This window comes from Patagioenas fasciata, chromosome 8 (assembly GCF_037038585.1).
Source record: "Patagioenas fasciata isolate bPatFas1 chromosome 8, bPatFas1.hap1, whole genome shotgun sequence".
Lineage (NCBI taxonomy): Eukaryota > Metazoa > Chordata > Aves > Columbiformes > Columbidae > Patagioenas > Patagioenas fasciata.
The window spans coordinates 16,114,085-16,133,499 of NC_092527.1; the positions used below are offsets into that span (position 1 = coordinate 16,114,085).

General features: G+C 38.5%; 1 protein-coding gene across 6 annotated transcripts in view; it reads left to right on the top strand.

Annotated features, from left to right (window-relative positions):
* Positions 1-19,415, top strand: part of SH2D4B (SH2 domain containing 4B) — a 110,773-nt gene that overhangs the window by 10,794 nt on the left and 80,564 nt on the right. For 4 of the 6 annotated variants that reach the window (XM_071811753.1, XM_071811755.1, XM_071811752.1 and 1 more), the window contains one exon: positions 4,992-5,328. The exons of the other annotated variants lie outside the window; for them this stretch is intronic. In XM_071811753.1, coding sequence (XP_071667854.1) covers positions 5,121-5,328 — 208 coding nt within the window. In that variant the 5' untranslated portion in view covers positions 4,992-5,120. The remainder of the gene's footprint in view (positions 1-4,991; positions 5,329-19,415) is intronic. 6 annotated transcript variants of the gene reach the window in all.

Genomic DNA, 19,415 nt, shown 5'->3' on the forward strand with positions numbered 1-19,415 from the left:
TATCTCCACAGCACACTGTGACATTAAGTTCCACAATTTCACTGTTGTAAGAGGAAGATACTTCCCTTTATTTTAAAATATCTACCAAAAAGCTCAAAACTGATGGCCTTTGAGTTTCTATAGTAAGAGAAAAGAATGAACCTTCACTATTTTTCTTTCCCATGGTTGTCAGGATTTGATGGATTTGTATTACATTCCTCCTTTGTAATTCTTCTGCCAATATTAATTTAATACTTCCTCTACAGAAGCTTTGGTAACTGACCTCAGTCTCTTCCCAGTTCACTTTTATTCTTTTTATTTTAGGTGAGGGTTTAGAATTCAAAGTGTTTTCAAGCTATAGGTGGACTAGGGATTAAAACAGATTGTAATGTTTATTTTCTACTCTTTTAATCCTTTGTCTATTTGAGAACTAGTTTTTTGCAACTATTCAAAATGACTCAATCTTTTCTGGGCAGAGGGAGTTAACTTAGACCCTACCATTGTCCATAATTAGGCCATCTTTTTCTCATGTTGTTCTGCATTTACAGCCACCAAATTTGATGTGCCTCTTTGTCCCAGGTCTTACAGGATAAGATTTTTCTGCAGCTCCCTACAGTTGGTTTTAATTTTGAGTGCTCCAAATAATCCAGAAACTATTCTGCTATTTCTGAGTAGTGTATGAATATACTGAATGACAGGTTCCAGCAAAGGTAACCTCTACTAATTATGGCTCTGTTTTGTGAAGCAGTCTTTATTCTGTCCTTCAGACTTTCAGATAACCTTCTCTCATATCCCAAGATAGCTTGGATGATAAACCTTATTGAAAAGTTTGTAGAAATCGAAATGCATTGTTAACAGTATCTCATTTATTCATCTTCTTGCCAGCTCCTTAAAAATGCTTAAAGACAGAAATTGAGCATTACTTGCCTGCTCATAGACATTCTCTTCTTTATTGTATCTCTGAGTAATTCTGTGCTTTACTATAGTCCTACAATTTACCTGTACAGAGATCAGATTTCTGTTACCTTAATTTCCTGCATTCCTTGAAACTGTTTCTATAAACCTGTGCTACTCCTAACTGCTTGCTGCCTTATCCTGAAGCTGATTTAAATGGCATTCTGTGTGTCACAGTTAATGATCTGCCAATTTGTTTTTAATTCCTTATGAATTCTGGGCAATATCATCCAGTCCTGACAATTGGTTACCGTTTATTTTATTGAATGTATGAATTTAGTGCATGCAGGAATTTACTTCAGAGGAATCAGAATTGCCTTGAGCTCTTTTGAAGAGAGGATGAATTAAAGGGAGGAGAAGTAGAATGTAGTTAAAGGCTGTTATTGTCCTTCAAGAAGAAAATTTCTTTGGCTTAGAAAGTTCAAAGCAGTTATTTAAGAACAGCGACAATTTTAGTTTTGGGCCTTAAACAAGATGCCATGTTTAGAAGAATATCTGGATTCATCAGGTTAAAAATCTATATGGGGAAACGTCAATATTTTTCATTCTGAGTAATAAACTGAGGCTGTATGATGCCTCTTGTGAAGGCTTTGTAGTTGAAAGTAATTATGTGTTTGTCTTTTTGTGGCCTCTTCAAAATCATGTGCTACAGGCAACACAGGTATAAAATTGATAGGAGATCAATGTTTTTTAAAAAATAGGCACCTTTGGATTTGCTGCCTTTTTTTTATTAATGAAAACAGACTGAAAACTCATGGAGTGGATAGATCTACAAGAAGGATGATTTCCTTTGATGAGCTTTAAAAAATTAACATTAATTACTCATTTCCATTTCTGTCCAGTTCTCCTGCTGCAGTTTGCTAAAAAATGATTTTGTGCAAATGAAGTACATGTAGAATGCAATATTCTCAAAAAAAAAAAAAAAAAAAGAGGAAGAGTTGTTTTACAAATAGCAGGGAACAGTCTACATTACTGGTCACTCCTTAGGTTGATATAGTGGTAATTAGAAATCCAGGTGCTTTGTTATTTCTCCAGGGAACAGATCAGTAGAATAACACCATATGCATGATGACAGGCAAAGTTCTTGTAAAATGACCCTCTGGTTACAGTCTGTAATGTTGTGAACCAAGTACTATGAGCAGCAGAATCAAACAAGCAGCTGAACTGAAGAGCTATTTTTATAAAAGTCTTACAGAAGGCAGTATTTAAATGTAATAGTCTTAAGATACTTGAACGCTTTCCTCAGATACTCAGGATTTTATCATGTTGTGTGTGATTTATAAAAACTTGATTAATTTAATCAACATGGGACTGATTCCTCAATACTCATTATCTTTTCAGTCCATGCTTCTGAAGTGGAATCAAAGCAGACACTGTAAGACACAGTTATTTTTGTGGAGATGAAATAAAAATGGCACCTATACAGATTGTGACTAAAATTATCCAGAAAAGAGTATTTCTGTGTAGTGGAAAATTCTGGGTTGTTGACATTTTATTTCATCCCATGCTGGAACAAATTGCCAACGTGGTGGAACCTCAGGGAAAACAGAACAATTTGTTTCAGGTTTTTTTTGCAAATGTGGTTCTTCCCCAGCCAGGAAGAAGCCAGACTGGCTCACCAGCTGGTGGGGCAGCAGGGAGCGCCTCCCCGCCTGGCTTCTCAGGAGGGGTTTAGCAGAATAAACATGTTCTCAGGGAATATTTTTTTTCATCCTCCTGAATCAGCATTTTTACCAGAATATTGTTGATCAGCTTTAGTAGTTCACTGTAGAAGTGAGGGAAATGGACTTGAGCCTCTGGTCTGGAAAGCTCTAATTGTACTTTCTCACCAGTTACCTGCAGAGTCTGAATTTAGAAATCTCTGGAAACCGAAATACAAAAGCCTTTTTTTCCTGAACTGAAGGGTTAGATTATTAATTTGCATCTAAATCTGTGCATAAGCTACTGAGTAGAGGCATGGGAACCAGACTTTTGCTGTGGGAGTTGTTTTATGATCATCCTGATGAGAGAAGAAACAGTAATGTGGAAAATATGCTGCACATGGAGATTTGATCTGGCCTCTGCAGTGGGGAAAGAGCCATGAGGTGTGATCTCTTCGGATCCCTTGGATCATTGCTGTATTAATTCTGAGTACAAGTTTTGACCTATAAAGTCCCCAGGGAGTGAGAAAGACAGAATCTCACACATCTCTATACATTTCAGTGACTAATTATGCCCCCTCTAAAATAGCAATACCTTATCTCATTTTTTTTTTTTTCCCTTCTCTTTATAGCTTTTCACATGTGTAGGAACTTTTTTTTTTTCTAGAGGAAATATAGACCTTGTCTTGCAACAACAAATCCTACATTTGGTGTTAGTTATTGCTGTTTGGATCCTGAGAGCTTGAAACAATTTATACCAGTTGAATGCCTTGCCTTGTGTGTCTACTGCTGCCTCTTCCTTCAGTAGCTTTACATACTAAACTTATTCTTCTGCTACTTACCTTTAGTGTACTTTAGAAAATTCTTCCATGGACTTTTATCATTATTACTATTTTTCAAAGCTGGAAAACAAGTTAATGTATTCTTCTAGGACATAAAGATGTGATAATTGTTTACGATAGAGGTCCATTTAGCTCAGTTTAATGACTCTGGTAATAGATGATTAAAGAACTGTAAAAGAAGAGCGTACGTATCCTTTCCCTGCTATGTTTTCTTAATTTTTAGTTATCAACTACTTAAGGATTTTATTTGCTGGAAATTTCATGTTGTTTAATTGCGCTTGAATTCATGACAGTATTTATTTTGAACTTTTTTGTAATTTAGCTTTCAGAATGTAGACTTGTGATGAGTTACAAAAAGTAATTTTGGATTTCAACAAGAGAAAACAACTCATTCTTGTTTTCTCTTGTTGAAATAATCATCTGACCTTCTGTTGGCTCTGATTTTCTGAAAATGTACTATGTCACCATGCCACGGAACACAAGCCTCCATTAAACGCATCCTGTGTTACAGTTGAGAGATCAGAGTCCATGTCGATAAACTGCTGGAGTTCTGCAGGTCAAGAGTAGCTGGAAGGCTTAAGAGTCCTGAAGAAACTAAAATTTCAAGTTATAATACTGGCAAATAGCTGTTGGCTCTGTCTAGCAATTTAATAATAATAAAGAAGTTGACCTGTATTCTTATTTGTGTGACTGCCTGCAAAATCTTGTAGCTGTAAACCCTCACTTTCTCACAGTGTTTTCATGCTCTTCCCTGAAATAACAAAAATAATGCCTGGTCCGTAGCATCTCCCATATAAACCAATAGTAACAAATGTGCCTGCATGTTGAGTAGAAGAATTAGTAGTACTAGTAGAAATAAGGCTCCAGATCTCCTCATCTATGAGTGTGATATTATATTCATTGCATAATGAAACATGAAAAAGGTGTACATTGGAGATGGAGAAACCCAGAAGGGCTGGTAAGTGTGTGTGTGTGTGTGTGTGTGTGTGTTAAGAGCAAATAAAACCTATAAGGTCCAATAATTAAATTGCTGCTGACTGTGAATGGTGCAGCAATGTGATTATAGAGATTTTGTTGTAACCAAGGGAAGCAAGAGCTGCTTCTTTTGACTTTGGTGGTCCTACCAGGGTAGGGAGGATAAAGGTGCAATTCAATTTGAGGAGGGGGGTTTTGAATTTCTCCAGCAGTGAATTATTATATTCTATCTCTAGAAAGGCTTGTAACTGTCTTGGGACTGGGCTGACTTATATTCTTTCCAATAGAAATATCTTATCTTGGTGCATGAAGTAAAGTATTGGAGGAACAGATCTTCCATCTCTTCAGACTTTCAAACCCATGGCAGGAAAATTGTCCTATAAATCAAATAAGCTTTTATCTATATCTCCCTGAAAAGCTACTTATGGCCATGTTAAAAGTTATGTTTTGTGTCTTTGTTACTACACTCAAAGGTGATGAGATGTAGGAGAAAAATCATTAGATTAAAAATGAGCTGGGGAGAGAATTTAAAACCAATATCGTAAGGATGACAGGGATATAATTATGAACAACTCCTCACCTGATTTTTTTTTTTTTCTAGTTGTCTCTCTAGAAAGTATTTTACTGCTGTCTCTTCAGCCTGGAGAAGAGAAGGCTGAGAGGGGATCTCATCAGTGTTTATAAATATCTCAAGGGTGGATGTCAAGAGCATGGGACCAGACTCCTTTCAATGGTGCCAAATGATAGGATATGGGGCAATGGGCACAGACTGAAGCACAGGAGGTTCCATCTGAATATGAGGAGAAACTTCTTTGAGGGTGCCAGAGCACTGGAACAGGCGGCCCAGGGAAGTTGTGGAGTCTCCGCCTCTGGAGACATTCAAAACCTGCCTGAACACCTTCCTGTGCAATCTGTTCTATGTGAACCTGTTTTAGCAGGTGGGTTGCACTAGATGATGTCCAGAGGTTCCTTCCAACCCCAACCATTCTGTGATTCTGTATGTCTATTTTGTAGCTGGTTTTTGAACTTTTTCTGCATGTAGATTACTTGACAGAGAATGTTTGGACAAAAAATGAATTCTACTTTGTGGACATTTTTTCTTTATTAAAATTAGCAAATGGGGAAGAAATATTTTGCAACATTTTTGAAAATTTGAGACAGCATTTTAAATTGCAGTTCTTTTGGTGGATGTTCACTGGAATGTCCTTGGTTTAATTAATCTGAACTGAGCTTAAGGCTTGATCTAGTGTTTTTATGGCAGCATGGGGTTAAAAGCTAAGATGTTAGGAAGGACACCAGACACTACTCTAAATTAAGTCAACCTGGACAGTTCTGTAGTTGATGATGATGTGGACATATATAGGCTTTGCATCTTCTACATCCTTCAGCAACCCTCTTCAAGGAGCAAAGGAGTAGGAATGGATGGCTGGTATAGATTGTCCTGGAAGGCTGGAGTCATAGCATTATTTGGGACTTGATATCTCTTTCTGCCCACTGCCAGAATCTGAAAAGGGCCATATTTTCCCCAATGTTATTTTTTTTTTTCTGGCCTAGACTAAATATTCTCAATGTTAATGGCCAAATATGTACAGTTTCTAAGCATGATTTAAAAATACCTGTTGCCAAGAAGTGGAATATATAGGAAAGCCCACTGTGGTGTCTGCAAAACTGAACCTTTCCCCAGTGCCTTTGCAACCTTTCTGGATTGCACTGACCCACCCTGAACTCTTCAAAGCATTGTTCAGTGCCTGCGTTCCTGGGGGATGCGCCTTTGAACATTTTGCTATTCACAGAATGTGAGAATGCAGTGGGTTTTTAAGGAATTTTTCACTGTTTAGGCTGAGCTGCAGGTTGAAAGGATAATGAAACCAGGGATTTAAGCCTGACTGGCTAGTACTTATATCAATGATGTCTATACGTTGCAAAGATTTAAGAACTTTATATAATCCATGTCTAAAATTTTCATAAATGTCATAGATCAACCAGGACAGACACAACACTTTGCTATGCGGTGTCATTTGTGGCATTATTTTTTTTCAAAAGATGAGGTAGAGAATAGTAGGAGCTACCTAGCAGTAAAGTAGAAAAAAGAAAATTGATATAGAACATAAGTGGGTCAGCATCTGGTTGCCATGGCTGGATACAGAGTGCTGAATTTTTAATGCCTGAATGCCAACCATTTGACAGAAGAACATTGCAAGGGGATGGGGAGCAGAAAGTACTAAAGGGAGTTTACTGTGGTGTTGCTACATCCACAATATGTGCATCAGCTGGCCTTGGACCATTCCTTAATATCTCAGCTCTTGATCACTGCTGCTCAGCCTTTATTTCTACGGGGTTTCCTACCGTTCATCTACTGTTTGGCCTGCGGTTTGTCCAGAAAGCTTAGTTCTCCTTTGGCCTTTGACGCCAGGCTTGTTTCCAAGCACATTCAGCGTAGGTATCAGAACAGATGGGTGGACAGAACCTTTTGCTTCTGAGCACGAGCTTTACTAACAACATGACTGCCCTGAGTGGTGAAAGACAACTTTGTTATATGGCTGAGAGATTTAACACAAAGAGTGTTCTGATGCAAGAAAGGTTTTTAATTGAAAGCATTTATCCTTTGAGAACCTGTGCATAATTTTAACTTGAGCAAAATGTGAGTGAAAAACCTGGAAATGTAAGCAGCTAAAAGAGATACAGAAATGTAGCATCATTTGGGTGGGAATTACATGGTTGAAGCTTAGAGTTTCACAGTGCAGTGACTGAAGTACAAAGCTGCAAGTGCATGAAAAAAGGCTTTTTTTTTTTCTTTGTTAACAGTAAAAGACTCAGCTGTGCTTCACATGATCAGAAGATATTTGCAGAACTAGTAGAGAAATTCAGGTTTAGGAGAGGAGGTCATGTTATAAAGTGATACTGATATTCCTTGTGGTAACAGAAATAGATTGTTGCTGGTGAGAAAAATGGCAATTGATTGTGAAATGGAGATTGGGAGGGGGGGGAAACAACATTTTTTTTCCCAGATTTTTTTCCTGATAATTTAATACTACCAAGTAGGGATTGCAGGAAATAGTGTGTATGTGGGGCAAGCTAGGGGTAGAAAGCAAATTCTACTGCCATGTTGCTGATGCTGTGCCCTGTGGAGTCAACAAAAAGAATGGTTGCAGAACTCTGAATGAAAAGAGATAAGAGGAGAAATATGATTATCCAAGGATAACCTAAAACAGGTCAGTGAGATAAGTTGGAAGAAAGCCAACTGAGTGCAGTCAGGGAGAACATATGTGCTGAAGAGACGACCCATAGCATGAAAAGCTGCTTAATCGTATTCTGCTAAACTTGTTTTATGACAGATGGAAAATAGGAATAAAATTCACTTTACTGTAAAGGAATCAAAATGTTGTGAACTTGCGTACAAGTATGCATCTTTTTACGGGCCTGATAATTTAACTATGACACTTAATGCTTGCGGAATAGGTCTGTTTGACATCTGCCAGGCTCATAGGCTAATGCTGAGCCTGAGCTCCCAGATGCTCTAATTCCTTATGCAAGGTAAGGGGAACACCAGCTTTCCGGTTTAGAAGTCAGACTTGCAGGAATAGCAAAAAAAAGTACTGTATTCAAAAGCAATGAGTAACGTATCTAAAATTACTTTCTTTTTCAATGAACAACGTTGTGTTTCAGGTTTGTCTTTATAGAAAAAGAGGTCAGGAAATTTGATGGTTTAAATCAAAGTTCAGCTTTTTCCATAGTTGTTTAGTTCCAGGAGGTATTGATTTCACCAAGTATTGTGAAACATAGGGGTAAATTCTGAGAGCTGGCAAAGTTACACGCTGACTACAACAGTGTGAGCAGATAAGTAATTGGATTAGTTGTGACAGCTGGGTATAAATTGACTGTCTTCATTTATGAAAATGAATGAAATTCCTCTGTCTTGCTTACTGGAGATCTTGTTTTCTGCATTTGTTATGAGTGATGTACCTTTGATCACACAGTTAATATACCTCTTAAGTATCTTTTATATGATGGGCTTGCTATTTGCTCACATTCTGTAGTTTTTCAGCAAAAAAGTGAATTAAAGCAACCCTTCCCTTTGGTCATTACATGTGTCTGGGAAGTAGACCATAGTCTTAGCCAAACAGCATTCAGTCTAATTTCCCTGTGTCCCTAAATTTAGCTTGCAGAGCTGTCAGTGGAGGAAAAGCCAAGTAGACTTCAGAGAAGATAAAACATTAATTTCCTTTGACTGACTACTCCTACAAGGGTTTTTTCAGCCAAGTAAAAGAACAGCGGTTGGGGGGAAAAAAAAAAAAAATAAAGCTTTGTGCTGATATCAAAGCACCAGCCCAGTCCTCAACTACCCCTGCTGAACAGTCTCTTGGGAGCATAGGTGGATGTTAGAGACTACAGACAATCACTATAAAGCTGGTGGTGTCTAGACTACAGCATGTGTTGTCATAAGGAAAGATGTTGACAGGTGTTGGAGGGAGACCGCACAATGGTGGGCTAGATAGCCTGAAAGATGTGCCATCCAGGTTCTCCAGTTGTGGAGAAGTCTCATCCCTGGCCATGGCAGTATATGGAAACTGGTTTTCCACAGGGACTTGTTGCAAAGCCATCTGGTTGGCTGGAGATGTTTTGGTTGGTGTATAGATATTGGTGAGTTGGAGTGTGGTGATGCACAATTGGAACCAGACTGTGTCTTTGCAATGAAGAGAGCATCGCCAAGTGAAATCCAGAGAACAGGACTGACTGCACCGGGAAGCCCAGCCGTGTGGTAGGGCTGGTGGAGCAGGGAGGCCCTGCCAGAGAGCCCAGTACTGTGAGAGCTACATGGACAGATGACAAGGAATGAGGCAAATGCAATTATTGGTCTTTTGTGTCTTGACTCCAGCTAAATAGGCAGGGCACAAAGGTCCTACAGTCCAGACTAAAACTCCTGAACTTCTAGTGTTTAATTAACAATTGCTGTCTGTGCAAAAAAACTCATAGGCCTGAGCATTTGTCTGTTCCACTTGTGTTACAAATGCTGTGCATCATGAAGTTTAGGAGGCTACAGTACAAAGCTATGTTGTCAGACTTGAAAGGACGTTCCTTTCTTCTTTGCTTCTCTGTTACAATACCAAAAAATAAGTGTATTTCTGCAGTTCTTGAAAGGACAGAGCTTTTGTCTGCAACTCGTCCTCCACCTGCACCTGTCTTGTCTGTGCTAATTGCTTGTAAGACTCCATTCAAGACCTGGAAAAAGCCACTGAGAGAAGAAGGTCTTGTCTCTTCAGTGTTGAGGAAGAGAAAGGTGTCACACGATCTGCAGTGCAGTTGGTGAAGTTCCTTATTAATCACAGAGGTTTCCAGAATAAAGCAGACTGTAGTGGGAACTTGTGTAAATCACGGCAATTTTTTCTGTGGACGCTGACCGGAGTTTTTGTAGTGCTTAGTATTACAGTGTCAATTCTGACGTGTGTTTAACCTGTTTTATAACTTCCTGGGGTGTGAAGAAGATCCTTGGAAGACAGCTTCAAAGTTGATTGCATAATGGACATGCTAAGAATATTTTTTCCTAGTTAGTGGGGGGATGTGTTTGGCTATTTTAATGTAGTATGAGATACCTCATACTGAAAAGGTATAATTCTGAGGTCTGATGGACATTTTCAAAGTTATAGCTTTAAAAGACCTGTCAGTTTTTAATACAAGTAACATGTTCCTGTAATATATGAGCTATATTTTAGAGCTCTACTCTAAAACCTGAATTGCTCAGCAGAATCTACCTGTTGGTACATCACTTTATTGATACCTATAAAGTGTTACTTTTGTCCTCATTCTCAGTGGAGCAAGAAGGGTCAGATTTTAAAGGTATGTAGGCAGGCACAGGTGTTCTAACACTTCTGAAAATTTGATTTGGTTATTTTTTTCTTGTTTGTTCTAACTTAAATATATTGGCCTAGTGTTACTTGTGCTGTATGTATAGGTTTGAGCTTTGCTGCACAAGTGGGTTGGCATTGCCTTGGCATTGAATGGGGGTACACAGGAGGACTTGCCTCTGGGACTGTAGCTGTTCTCTGCTGCCAGGGTAAAAGGGTGATTATATCAAACAGAACTCTGAAAGGGAGCAGGCTTACACAGACATCTTGAGAAAACCCTGGCTGTATTGGTGAAATAAATTCAATGAAGCAGTTAGTACACGTTCAGTTGTAAAGCATTTTAGACAGAGTTCATGTCTACAATACCTTCAGCCTATGCAACATCACATGAATAACTTCTATCTTGCGTATCTTTTCCTGGACTGAAAATTGCGATAAGGTTTTCATGCACAAACCTGTATTTACATAATGCTAAACAAGCTTTTGTGAGAGAACCTAGAAGAGGTTCAAAACTCTTTGCAGGTTCTCTCATTTTTATTTGCCTGGAATAAATGCTTACAATCATTAGAAATAGATATCTAACTAAGTTTTTAATATCAGAATGTGTATCAAAGTATGTATGGGGGATTTGGAGAAAGGAAAAAAGGAAACATTAAATAAAAGGGGGGAAGAAATGTCTGTAAAGAAGTCATAACACTTTTACTGTGGTGAGCTAGTGCATTTTGATTCAAGTACTTTGTGGCTAGATTTATTCTAATTGTTCTACTTGTATGGATAAGTTAAAGAATGGTAAAATGTTAAAATAGTTTTGGGGTGCTAAATGTTTCAACAAATGGGTTGAACACTGCTCATTCCAAATACTTATTTCTGGTATGTCTTACTGTGATAGGAGTAAAATATTCTCTCATTTGTAACATGGGCTAATTTCTCTTAAGTGGACAAGTATTTACTTTTTCCTATTGGAACTGGTGTCTTTGAAGGAGTTTCTAGAGGTCTTTCAGTAAAGCTGAGCAGTTTTTATTCCCAAATATTTTTAAACTAAACAGGACAGCAGTGTTATATTCCAATCTACAAAGGACCCTTGCAAAGTCCTCATACCACTTTGTAAGTAGGAAAATACTGTCACTATACATGTGCTGGACTGAGTCCTGAATGAAATACTTATTCTGTATCAGTTGTATTTTAAATTAGCTCTTCCTTAGGAAAAAAGCTCCCCAAATAATTGGATTTTGATATTAGACTATAGAAAAGATAATTCAACTCTTTGCGAGGGTTACTGTATTTTATGTACTTAATTTAGTTTTCTAATGGGGTGGGGCACATCCTAGGGTATATAAATGACAGTTTTAGGTGAATGGATGTTAAAAGTTACTTGTGTTATCACAGGGCAAAAAGAAGTTTTTTTTCAGAGATAACCTTGTGATGCAAACAAGCATTGACGAGATGGAATTCTAGATAGTGAAGTGCTGCTGGGTATGGGCCTTCAACAGCTTTCTTTCCTCAAGTGCAAGAGGTTTGTTTCACAAATCTGGCTCAAGTGATGCTGAGAGACACTGAGGAGTGTCCTCAAAACCTGCTTGGGGCCCTGTCTGGGGGCCTGTCTGTCCTTCAGCCCACTCAGGTTACCACAGCTTTATTGACTTTGGGGCAGTCTAGGTTCTGATTTGACAGAACAAGAGTGGCTGAATTTCCATTAGGTACTGGAAAGCAACAAGCTTTGATTGCAATTGATTTAAGTGCATCTGACACAATGCTTTAAAAATCTATAAGGGTGAAAAAAAAGCTTGAATTTAAAACAGCAGCTCTGGGATTTCCCTATGGTATTGACGCTTTAAGGGTGTAATGCTGTTGATCAAATGGCAAGATGCTGAGGAATGCTGAGAAGCCCACACACAAGGAATTTGTAATCTTGTCCAGGCTGACTTAATATTTTGAGTTGTAACGAAGGTAGCATAGTTTACATCTAAAAATGGCCTGAATTGTTACGTGGTTTTCTACAAATGAATGCTGCTTAGAAAGGGAAAGTTTGACAAATCTATACTTAGATATATGGATTTATTTGTCAGTTATTATTCTTTTATCCAAAGTTTCATACTTGGGGAGGAGAAACAGTGCTGTGTGAACAGAAAGTTCAGAAAGTAGGACAGGTACAAATGAACAATGTAGGAACAAGAGAAGAAACAATCCACCAAATTCATTTATCTCCACCCAAACTGCAGTAGAAAGTCAGTCCTAGAGAAACCATTCTGTAGAAATAGAGCTGGTTTAGCCAGAAGCAATATCAAGATACCTGTGCAATACTGGTTTAGTCCACCTACATTTTGTGTCCATTTCTCTGTTTAAGGTGCTTTTACATTAAATTTTAACCTGTTTTTTTAATGTGTACCAAAACTAGTGAGATGTTTAACTTCACTTCAGTAATTATTTAATTGACTAATAAGGTAATTACTCTAAATTGCTGCTCAGTTGTCACACTCCACTTAGATTTTTCACCTTTAAACATGTTGAGTAATAATAAGATTAGTTCCAGTGATGTCATGAGGTCTGTGGAGTAAGTCACTATCATGTGAATGCAGGTGGAAGGCTGAACCCTTTGATCCAGTTACCTGATACCTTTGAATCATCTGGAGAACAACGGCAACTAAAATCTGAAACTTGTATTTTAAATCCAGTATAAATACCGTTCCTTTCACATGGAATAATCATAGCTAAGGGCTCACACTCCAGCTTACCTAGGCTACGAGTTGAGTCCTAGGGAAACATATTCGAAGGTCAGACCGCTTAAATGCAGTTCTAATCTTTTCAGTAGCGCTTGACAAAGTGAAATTAGTATGCGGAGGCATATGTGAGCAGCTTTGGTATACATTGTACTGTCAATAGAGAACAATTAATTTTAAGTTCCCTTTGAAATACTTAAATTCATGAGAATTCGTAATTTTCCAATGCTTTAAGTTCATTTTTCATTGTCATGCTCATAATTTGCTAGTGTTCTTTAAAGAAACCTTAATTTTCATGTGACTTTGAGTATTAAGTATTGTTTGAAGTAGGACGCACAAGAATTTCAGGTCACCTATAGTACTGCATTTATCATAGAACTACACTTCTGTATGTAAATGATCCTAGATTAGTTTTCTATTTCTATCAGATACATTTGCAATTCCTATGAGAGAGAGAATGAATTGTGTATTAGAGATCATATCTATCTATAGTTAACAAGAGCTTTACTTACCCATAAAAGCTGTAGCTCTCCAGAATGGGGATAATAAAGAATAGCTGATCTATACTGTGAGCCTTTGTCCTTTACAGCCAGCAAGCTGTGAATAAGGGGGGATATTTTATAGCTTTCAGGCTGATGAGCAGCCCACAGCATGCTCACTCTCTCTTCTTCTTCTGTCTTACTTCTGTGACCCTGCGCTTCAAATGCATCTAATACTCCATAATTACTTAATCCTCCACCACTGCTTCTGTTTCCAGTTCTTAGATGTCATTAACAGAAATGGAAACACAGTAATTATCATGCTGGGAGAAAATCTTTCAGATCTTCAAAAGAATTTATATTGAATTTCCCTCTACTCTCATTCAGGAGAGTGATTATTGAATCTAATAAGGGGCAGATTTCCAAGAGAGCAGATTTCTCATTGGCATCTAGGTACACCAGTCAGGTTTAAAAAGTGTTTGGCTCCTAGAAGCTGCTTCTAAAATTTAGCCGAAATATATCAATGCCAGAATCTTACCTGGTGGGTGCTAAGCACTTGAGAATGTCTGATCCAAGCTCATTCTGCTTCACACTCAGCTTTTGAAGGTGTATGGCTGAAACATATGGGAGTATGCTTTTCCATAAGGATAGCATTAAAGCTTGAAGCTGTCATCATTGATTTACTATATTTGATCAAGTGTGGTTTTTTTCTGTTGCTTTTTTCAGCCCCCTTCACTCTGTTGTAGGGTTGAACCTCTAACAAATAAGACCCGGTTATAGGATGGGTTGCAGAATAAGTGCTGTGTTCTCTTTGGGGTGCATTACAACCCCTTAGTGTTGCTGCAGTATCAGTTAGAGGAAACACTGTCTGCCAGTTAATGCTATTTAAAGACTGTTCCAGCAAGCGGATTGAGTTTCCCAGTGTGGTGCTGCCTGGTGGTGTCTGTATCGCTGTGATTCTGGTAGCAGCAGTGGGCTCCAAGCCTGTAGCGTTCTAAAACTTCGCTGCACCATGAAGCTGTAATTGCTGTGGTGATTATAACACTGGAGGGAGTTTAAATCATTGACTCTTACAGATAAAAAGCGATCTGATAATGAGTTTGGAGCCTGAGGATCCAGTTAAGGAGGTTGGGATGTTTTATTGACTCTTGCTAGATAATTAAAAAGCCGATCCCTTTGGCTGGGCTTATGGAGACGGAAGGTGAGCTGAATGCTTTCGGCAGGTTTTTTTCTGTTGTAATGGCATGTTTTGCAAAGTTGCAAATGAATTAAAAAATAAAAGCCCTATGGTAAAGATTGCGACATTACGTCTTGTGAAGGGGAAAATAGCTTATATCTGCATCAGTTGTTTGTGTTGTTCCATTCAGAAAATTGGTATTCTACAGATCCTGGAGAAATATCTAGTATGTATAGACTGTTGAAAAGGGGCCATGATCAGTCATCAATTAAACTGCATGTCATGAAATGGTGAGACCATCCTGCCAGTTCAGGGATTGATGAGATGAATTGGTTCTTGGCCACATTTAGGTATTGAAGGTGCTGCCATTGAGGTTGGTGTGCGGACTGAGTCTTAACCAGGATTGTCACGTGCTGTCAGCATGGGCAGAGGTGGTTAACATTTCTGAAATGCAAGCAAGAGGGGTAAATGTTAGCATTTTATGGACAGATATGGTAAACTGTGAAGCCCCAAAAGAGACGAAGTATAGAGGGGAGGGGTAGGTGTTGTTACTGCGTTAGTGGATATGCCAGAAGCATCCAGCCAGTTCCAGTGTCTCTTGAAGACAATGGGAATTTTTTCAAATGAACACTGGAGCAGACTCCTGGGTATGTAAAAAATGGTAATAATGAAAAAAAGATAATAATGGCTTTCCCTTGTTAAGCACTGAAGACAGCAAAGGAAACAAAATGAGGTGTGCAGTAAATGGGTGAAGACAAGTAAGATATCACATCAGATGAACTCATCCTCTGTGTCATTCATCTTCTTGCTGCAGTGAATACTAATGGAAAAACATAGCCTCATAATATTGCACAAAGCACTGACAAGGAGCCAGGTATGGAAATCCTGTGCCAAATGAACTGTGATTTTTTTTTTTTTTTTTTTTTTAATGTGCAAACTAATCAGTTACAAAGATTGTAGCAAAATAAGATGATATGGGAATCCAAATTTATAGAACAGCAAGGCCAATCTGAAATGTTCTCTCTGTTTGAATATAATCCTGAAAATCTGTTGTAAGAGGCACTGCAGAAGATTCTCACCAGCATCAGGTGCTGGTTGTGCTAGGTGGTGTGCAAATGCACAGTGAGCAATTTTTTTGGTCTTGGAAAACTTTACAACCGAACTGAAAAATCTGAAAATATCTCATCAGTAACCTGGTGGAGAGTCAGTGGCAGAGACGGTGAGAGGACCCAGCAGTGTCCCTCAGCTGGAGGAGGCCCAGGCTCTGCTCTGGTGAAGCATTAGCTGGTCAGTGCTGCTGAGAGGGATGATGTACTTGTTCTGAGACTGATTGTGTACCTGCACAGCTGCTGGAATAAAGCTTGGTCATCAGAGACTCTGCCTGGGGGACCTGAGGTACCTTCATGCTCGTCTGCTAGGCACATTCCAGGACTGAGACATGGAGAAACTATTTTCTCTGCAGATGCTAATGAGAAAATTTATTTTGCTGAAATGAAGTTATCTAGAATGAATGGAGGAGTGTTTCTTTCTTTCTTAGCTGATGGATTGCTTTGTTAAGTTAATCTAATATTCTACATTGTGATGCATCTCTCATCTGAAGGTTAATTTATTTAGTTTTTTACAAGGTGAAACTGTGATTTATTTGATTGTGGCTTCAAGTAAACTGGCCTCTTCAGAAAAAAAAAAGGCAGACAGTGGATACCTGTGTTGATCTGAGCAGTAAAATACCAAAAAAAGACGTATTCCAGAGGATTCTTTACAGTGGGGAATATACAGTGATTCCATATATGGTTTTGATTTTCTTCTCTGCCTTTGAATGCTAGTGAAAGAGTATTTTAGTTTGCTTCACAGGTCTAGTAGATGCAGTTATTTTGGGGAAATCAAAATAATTTTAGGAAAGGAACTAACATCAGCTCACTTGCTCAGCATGGAATTTCTGTAACTGTGATGAAAATAAACCTAACAGAACAGAAGGGAAAGCGGAGGAGTTAGAGCAGAGTGTGAGCATATCTGAGAGTAGAGCTAGGGTCCGTGGTCATGCTTCAGCAAAATTTTGGGGAAAGAATTGGAAATAAGCTGATCTATAATGTCCTGTTAAGATCCACAGAGAGTTCCAGTCTGCATGGGGACACACCGTCACACAGGGAGGATGCCCAGCATCACAGCACCATGAGAGACATGGCTGCAGCTCTCCCAGCGTGCTGCGGTCCTGCTCTAGCTGTGTAGAGGGCATTAAAGATCTATTATTTTCTGTGATTTATATTATTCTGAAGTACTTGGATGGAGAACTCATATTAGCAAATACTATTTCTGGGCTTACAGGTACACTTCTGATTTATTATGAAAATTATTATTCTTATCTGTAAAAACAAGTAACCACAGTGACCAGAGTTCTGTTCAAGGTTTTCTGGAAAGAGGTGCACACATCTATGTTCTGGATTTACTGTACACGCTCCTGTGCATGTTGGATATGACCTGAACATGCTGTTTGTCTTGGATTTCTTGATGTTTTACAATCCTCTTGTAACTCCAGCCCTGAGTGGGCGGAGTGATTTGGTTAGGCTTGTATTGGGATGTACCCAATGGTCATGTTCTCAAATTAGGTACGTTATTTCCTGATGGCAAAAAGGGACTTGTCAATGAAAGAGTGTATGAATTGCTGCTCTTGCTGCTACTTCTTTTCAAGCAGGTTTTACCAATAGTCCTTCAGTTTTATGAGAAGAATTTGGTCGCCCAAAGCTTTTTTACCCATTAAAAAGTGATCACTTTATCAAACTGAGGCAGTGGGCCATCTGAATACTCTTGTTTCACTTTCAAGCTGACTTAGGTTGGCATTTCTAATTAATTAAAAGCAGCAACTTGTGGAGGCCAACAGCAGGCCTGAAGGCCTCTCAGAGGACTTTGGTCTTGTCCAGGTCAGGCTGTAGCCTTGAAAATGCTGAGGCAAAAAGATAGATGACTTTGAGGAAGTTGGAAACCACGAGACAAGGATGTGCAAGAAGATGGACGTGACAACTGAAGCATAGAACAAGGATCAACAAAGGCCAATCAGTTTGGGCTAGCAACAAGCAGATACCAATTAAATTGTAAGATGCTGATATATGTGATGTAAGTCTAAGATATAAAGATATTGTCTCAAAGTAAAGATTTTGCTATTGCTGCTTGAACTTCTGTGTTGTGTCCGTCTCTACTGCGACAGCAACTCTTATGCTTATAATGGCAACATTCCTACCAAAGATTTTAAATTAATTACTTAAAAATAGATTGCATTAAGTTGGAGCCATGGTCCAGTGCAAACAAGTTCAACTGGCCATGGCATGTCTTTGGACCTTTTTTGTCTTCCTTTGGCTGCCAAAAAAGCCCTAGGTAATTGGCTCTTCTTCTGTAGATGTACTTAAGCATTCCCTTCACTTCAGAGATATGCTCTTTAAACTTTGGGTTGTTTAAGTTTTACTCTGGTTAGTTTCAAGTTGTGTTTGGTGGGCTTTTAGGTGTGTGTGGTGTCTGTTCTTTGTCATGTGTCTGTTGTAAATTTTATCTTTCTTTGGAATAGGGTCTTCCCATCATATGAAAATGTAGTAATGTGGTTTCATCTTATGTTATATGACTGTACCTTTTGCACAAAGCATCATCCAGGCTCCAGAATGCATTTAATGCCATGCAGTTTGAAGCAGGTCAGTAATCATATTTACTTGGAAAAGGTAGTGAGTGTCTGTACCTGCTATACACTGTCTGAAAACCTTAGAGAATACCTCTAGGCAAAATACTGCTGGAGATCAAATTACTTTTGAAAGTTTGCTTTTGAGTATCTACTGATACCTCTAGTAAGGACTGATGTTATAAACTCTTTTCTAATCCTTTCAGGGTTTTGTATTTTGACAATGAATAATCAGGGAACTCTACAAGGAAAAGTGTGCTGACCAAAATGGTGAAAAATAAGATGTAGAAAGGTGATATCTTTTAGTGAATAATATGTTAAGTGTGAAAAACTGGATTTACTACTCAAGTCAGTCTTTTTTTTTTCCTGTCCCATCTTCACTACTCGAGTGCAATCTGTAGTACTTCAGAGACAGGACTTGTCCTTTTCCATGCATTCATGAAGTACCTAGATCCTTCAAGCCTATTCATTTTTTTCAACGGTTTTGTCAATCTTTATTCTCTCTTGCTGCAGTTTTTATGTACAACTTTGTGCTTCCTGTTTAGGGTGGTGCTGGTGTAATAAAAATACACGTACAACCACAGATTTTTAGCCTTTTAGTACAGATTAAAAATATCAAAATAAAATGGGAAAGCATTAAGCAGATGCCTTTCAGTTAACCCAAATATCTTCAGCTGAGAAAAAGAACACCAACATTATCATCCCTTCCCCTTGACTTGCATTTCGAAGAAGCTGATGTGGAGCTTTTCTGATGGGCAGAGGCCTTGAAGGAATTGAAGTCTGTGACTTTGGGGACCAGAAAGAAGCATCTGTTTTTAAGAAAAGGGAGATGAAAAATACAAGTTGTAGCAGTCCTCATTTTTAAGAAATGCTTCTGGAAGGCAAAGAAATTACTTACATGAATAGATGTGATAGTTTGTGATCCTGGCTGCATTTCACTTCAGTCAGGACACTTGCATGTGAAGATGAAAGTTGGTGGTAATGATGTAATGCTCTGGCTTCTTATTCTGCGTGAGAGGCTCACATACTAATGTTGCTCAGAGTTGTCAAAACACTATTCCTAGCCTTGTTTCATGCTTTAGCACTGTCACAAAAGAAACCAAGATTAGCTGTAAGTCATAAGCACCATTACTTTTGGGATGATGGCCAAA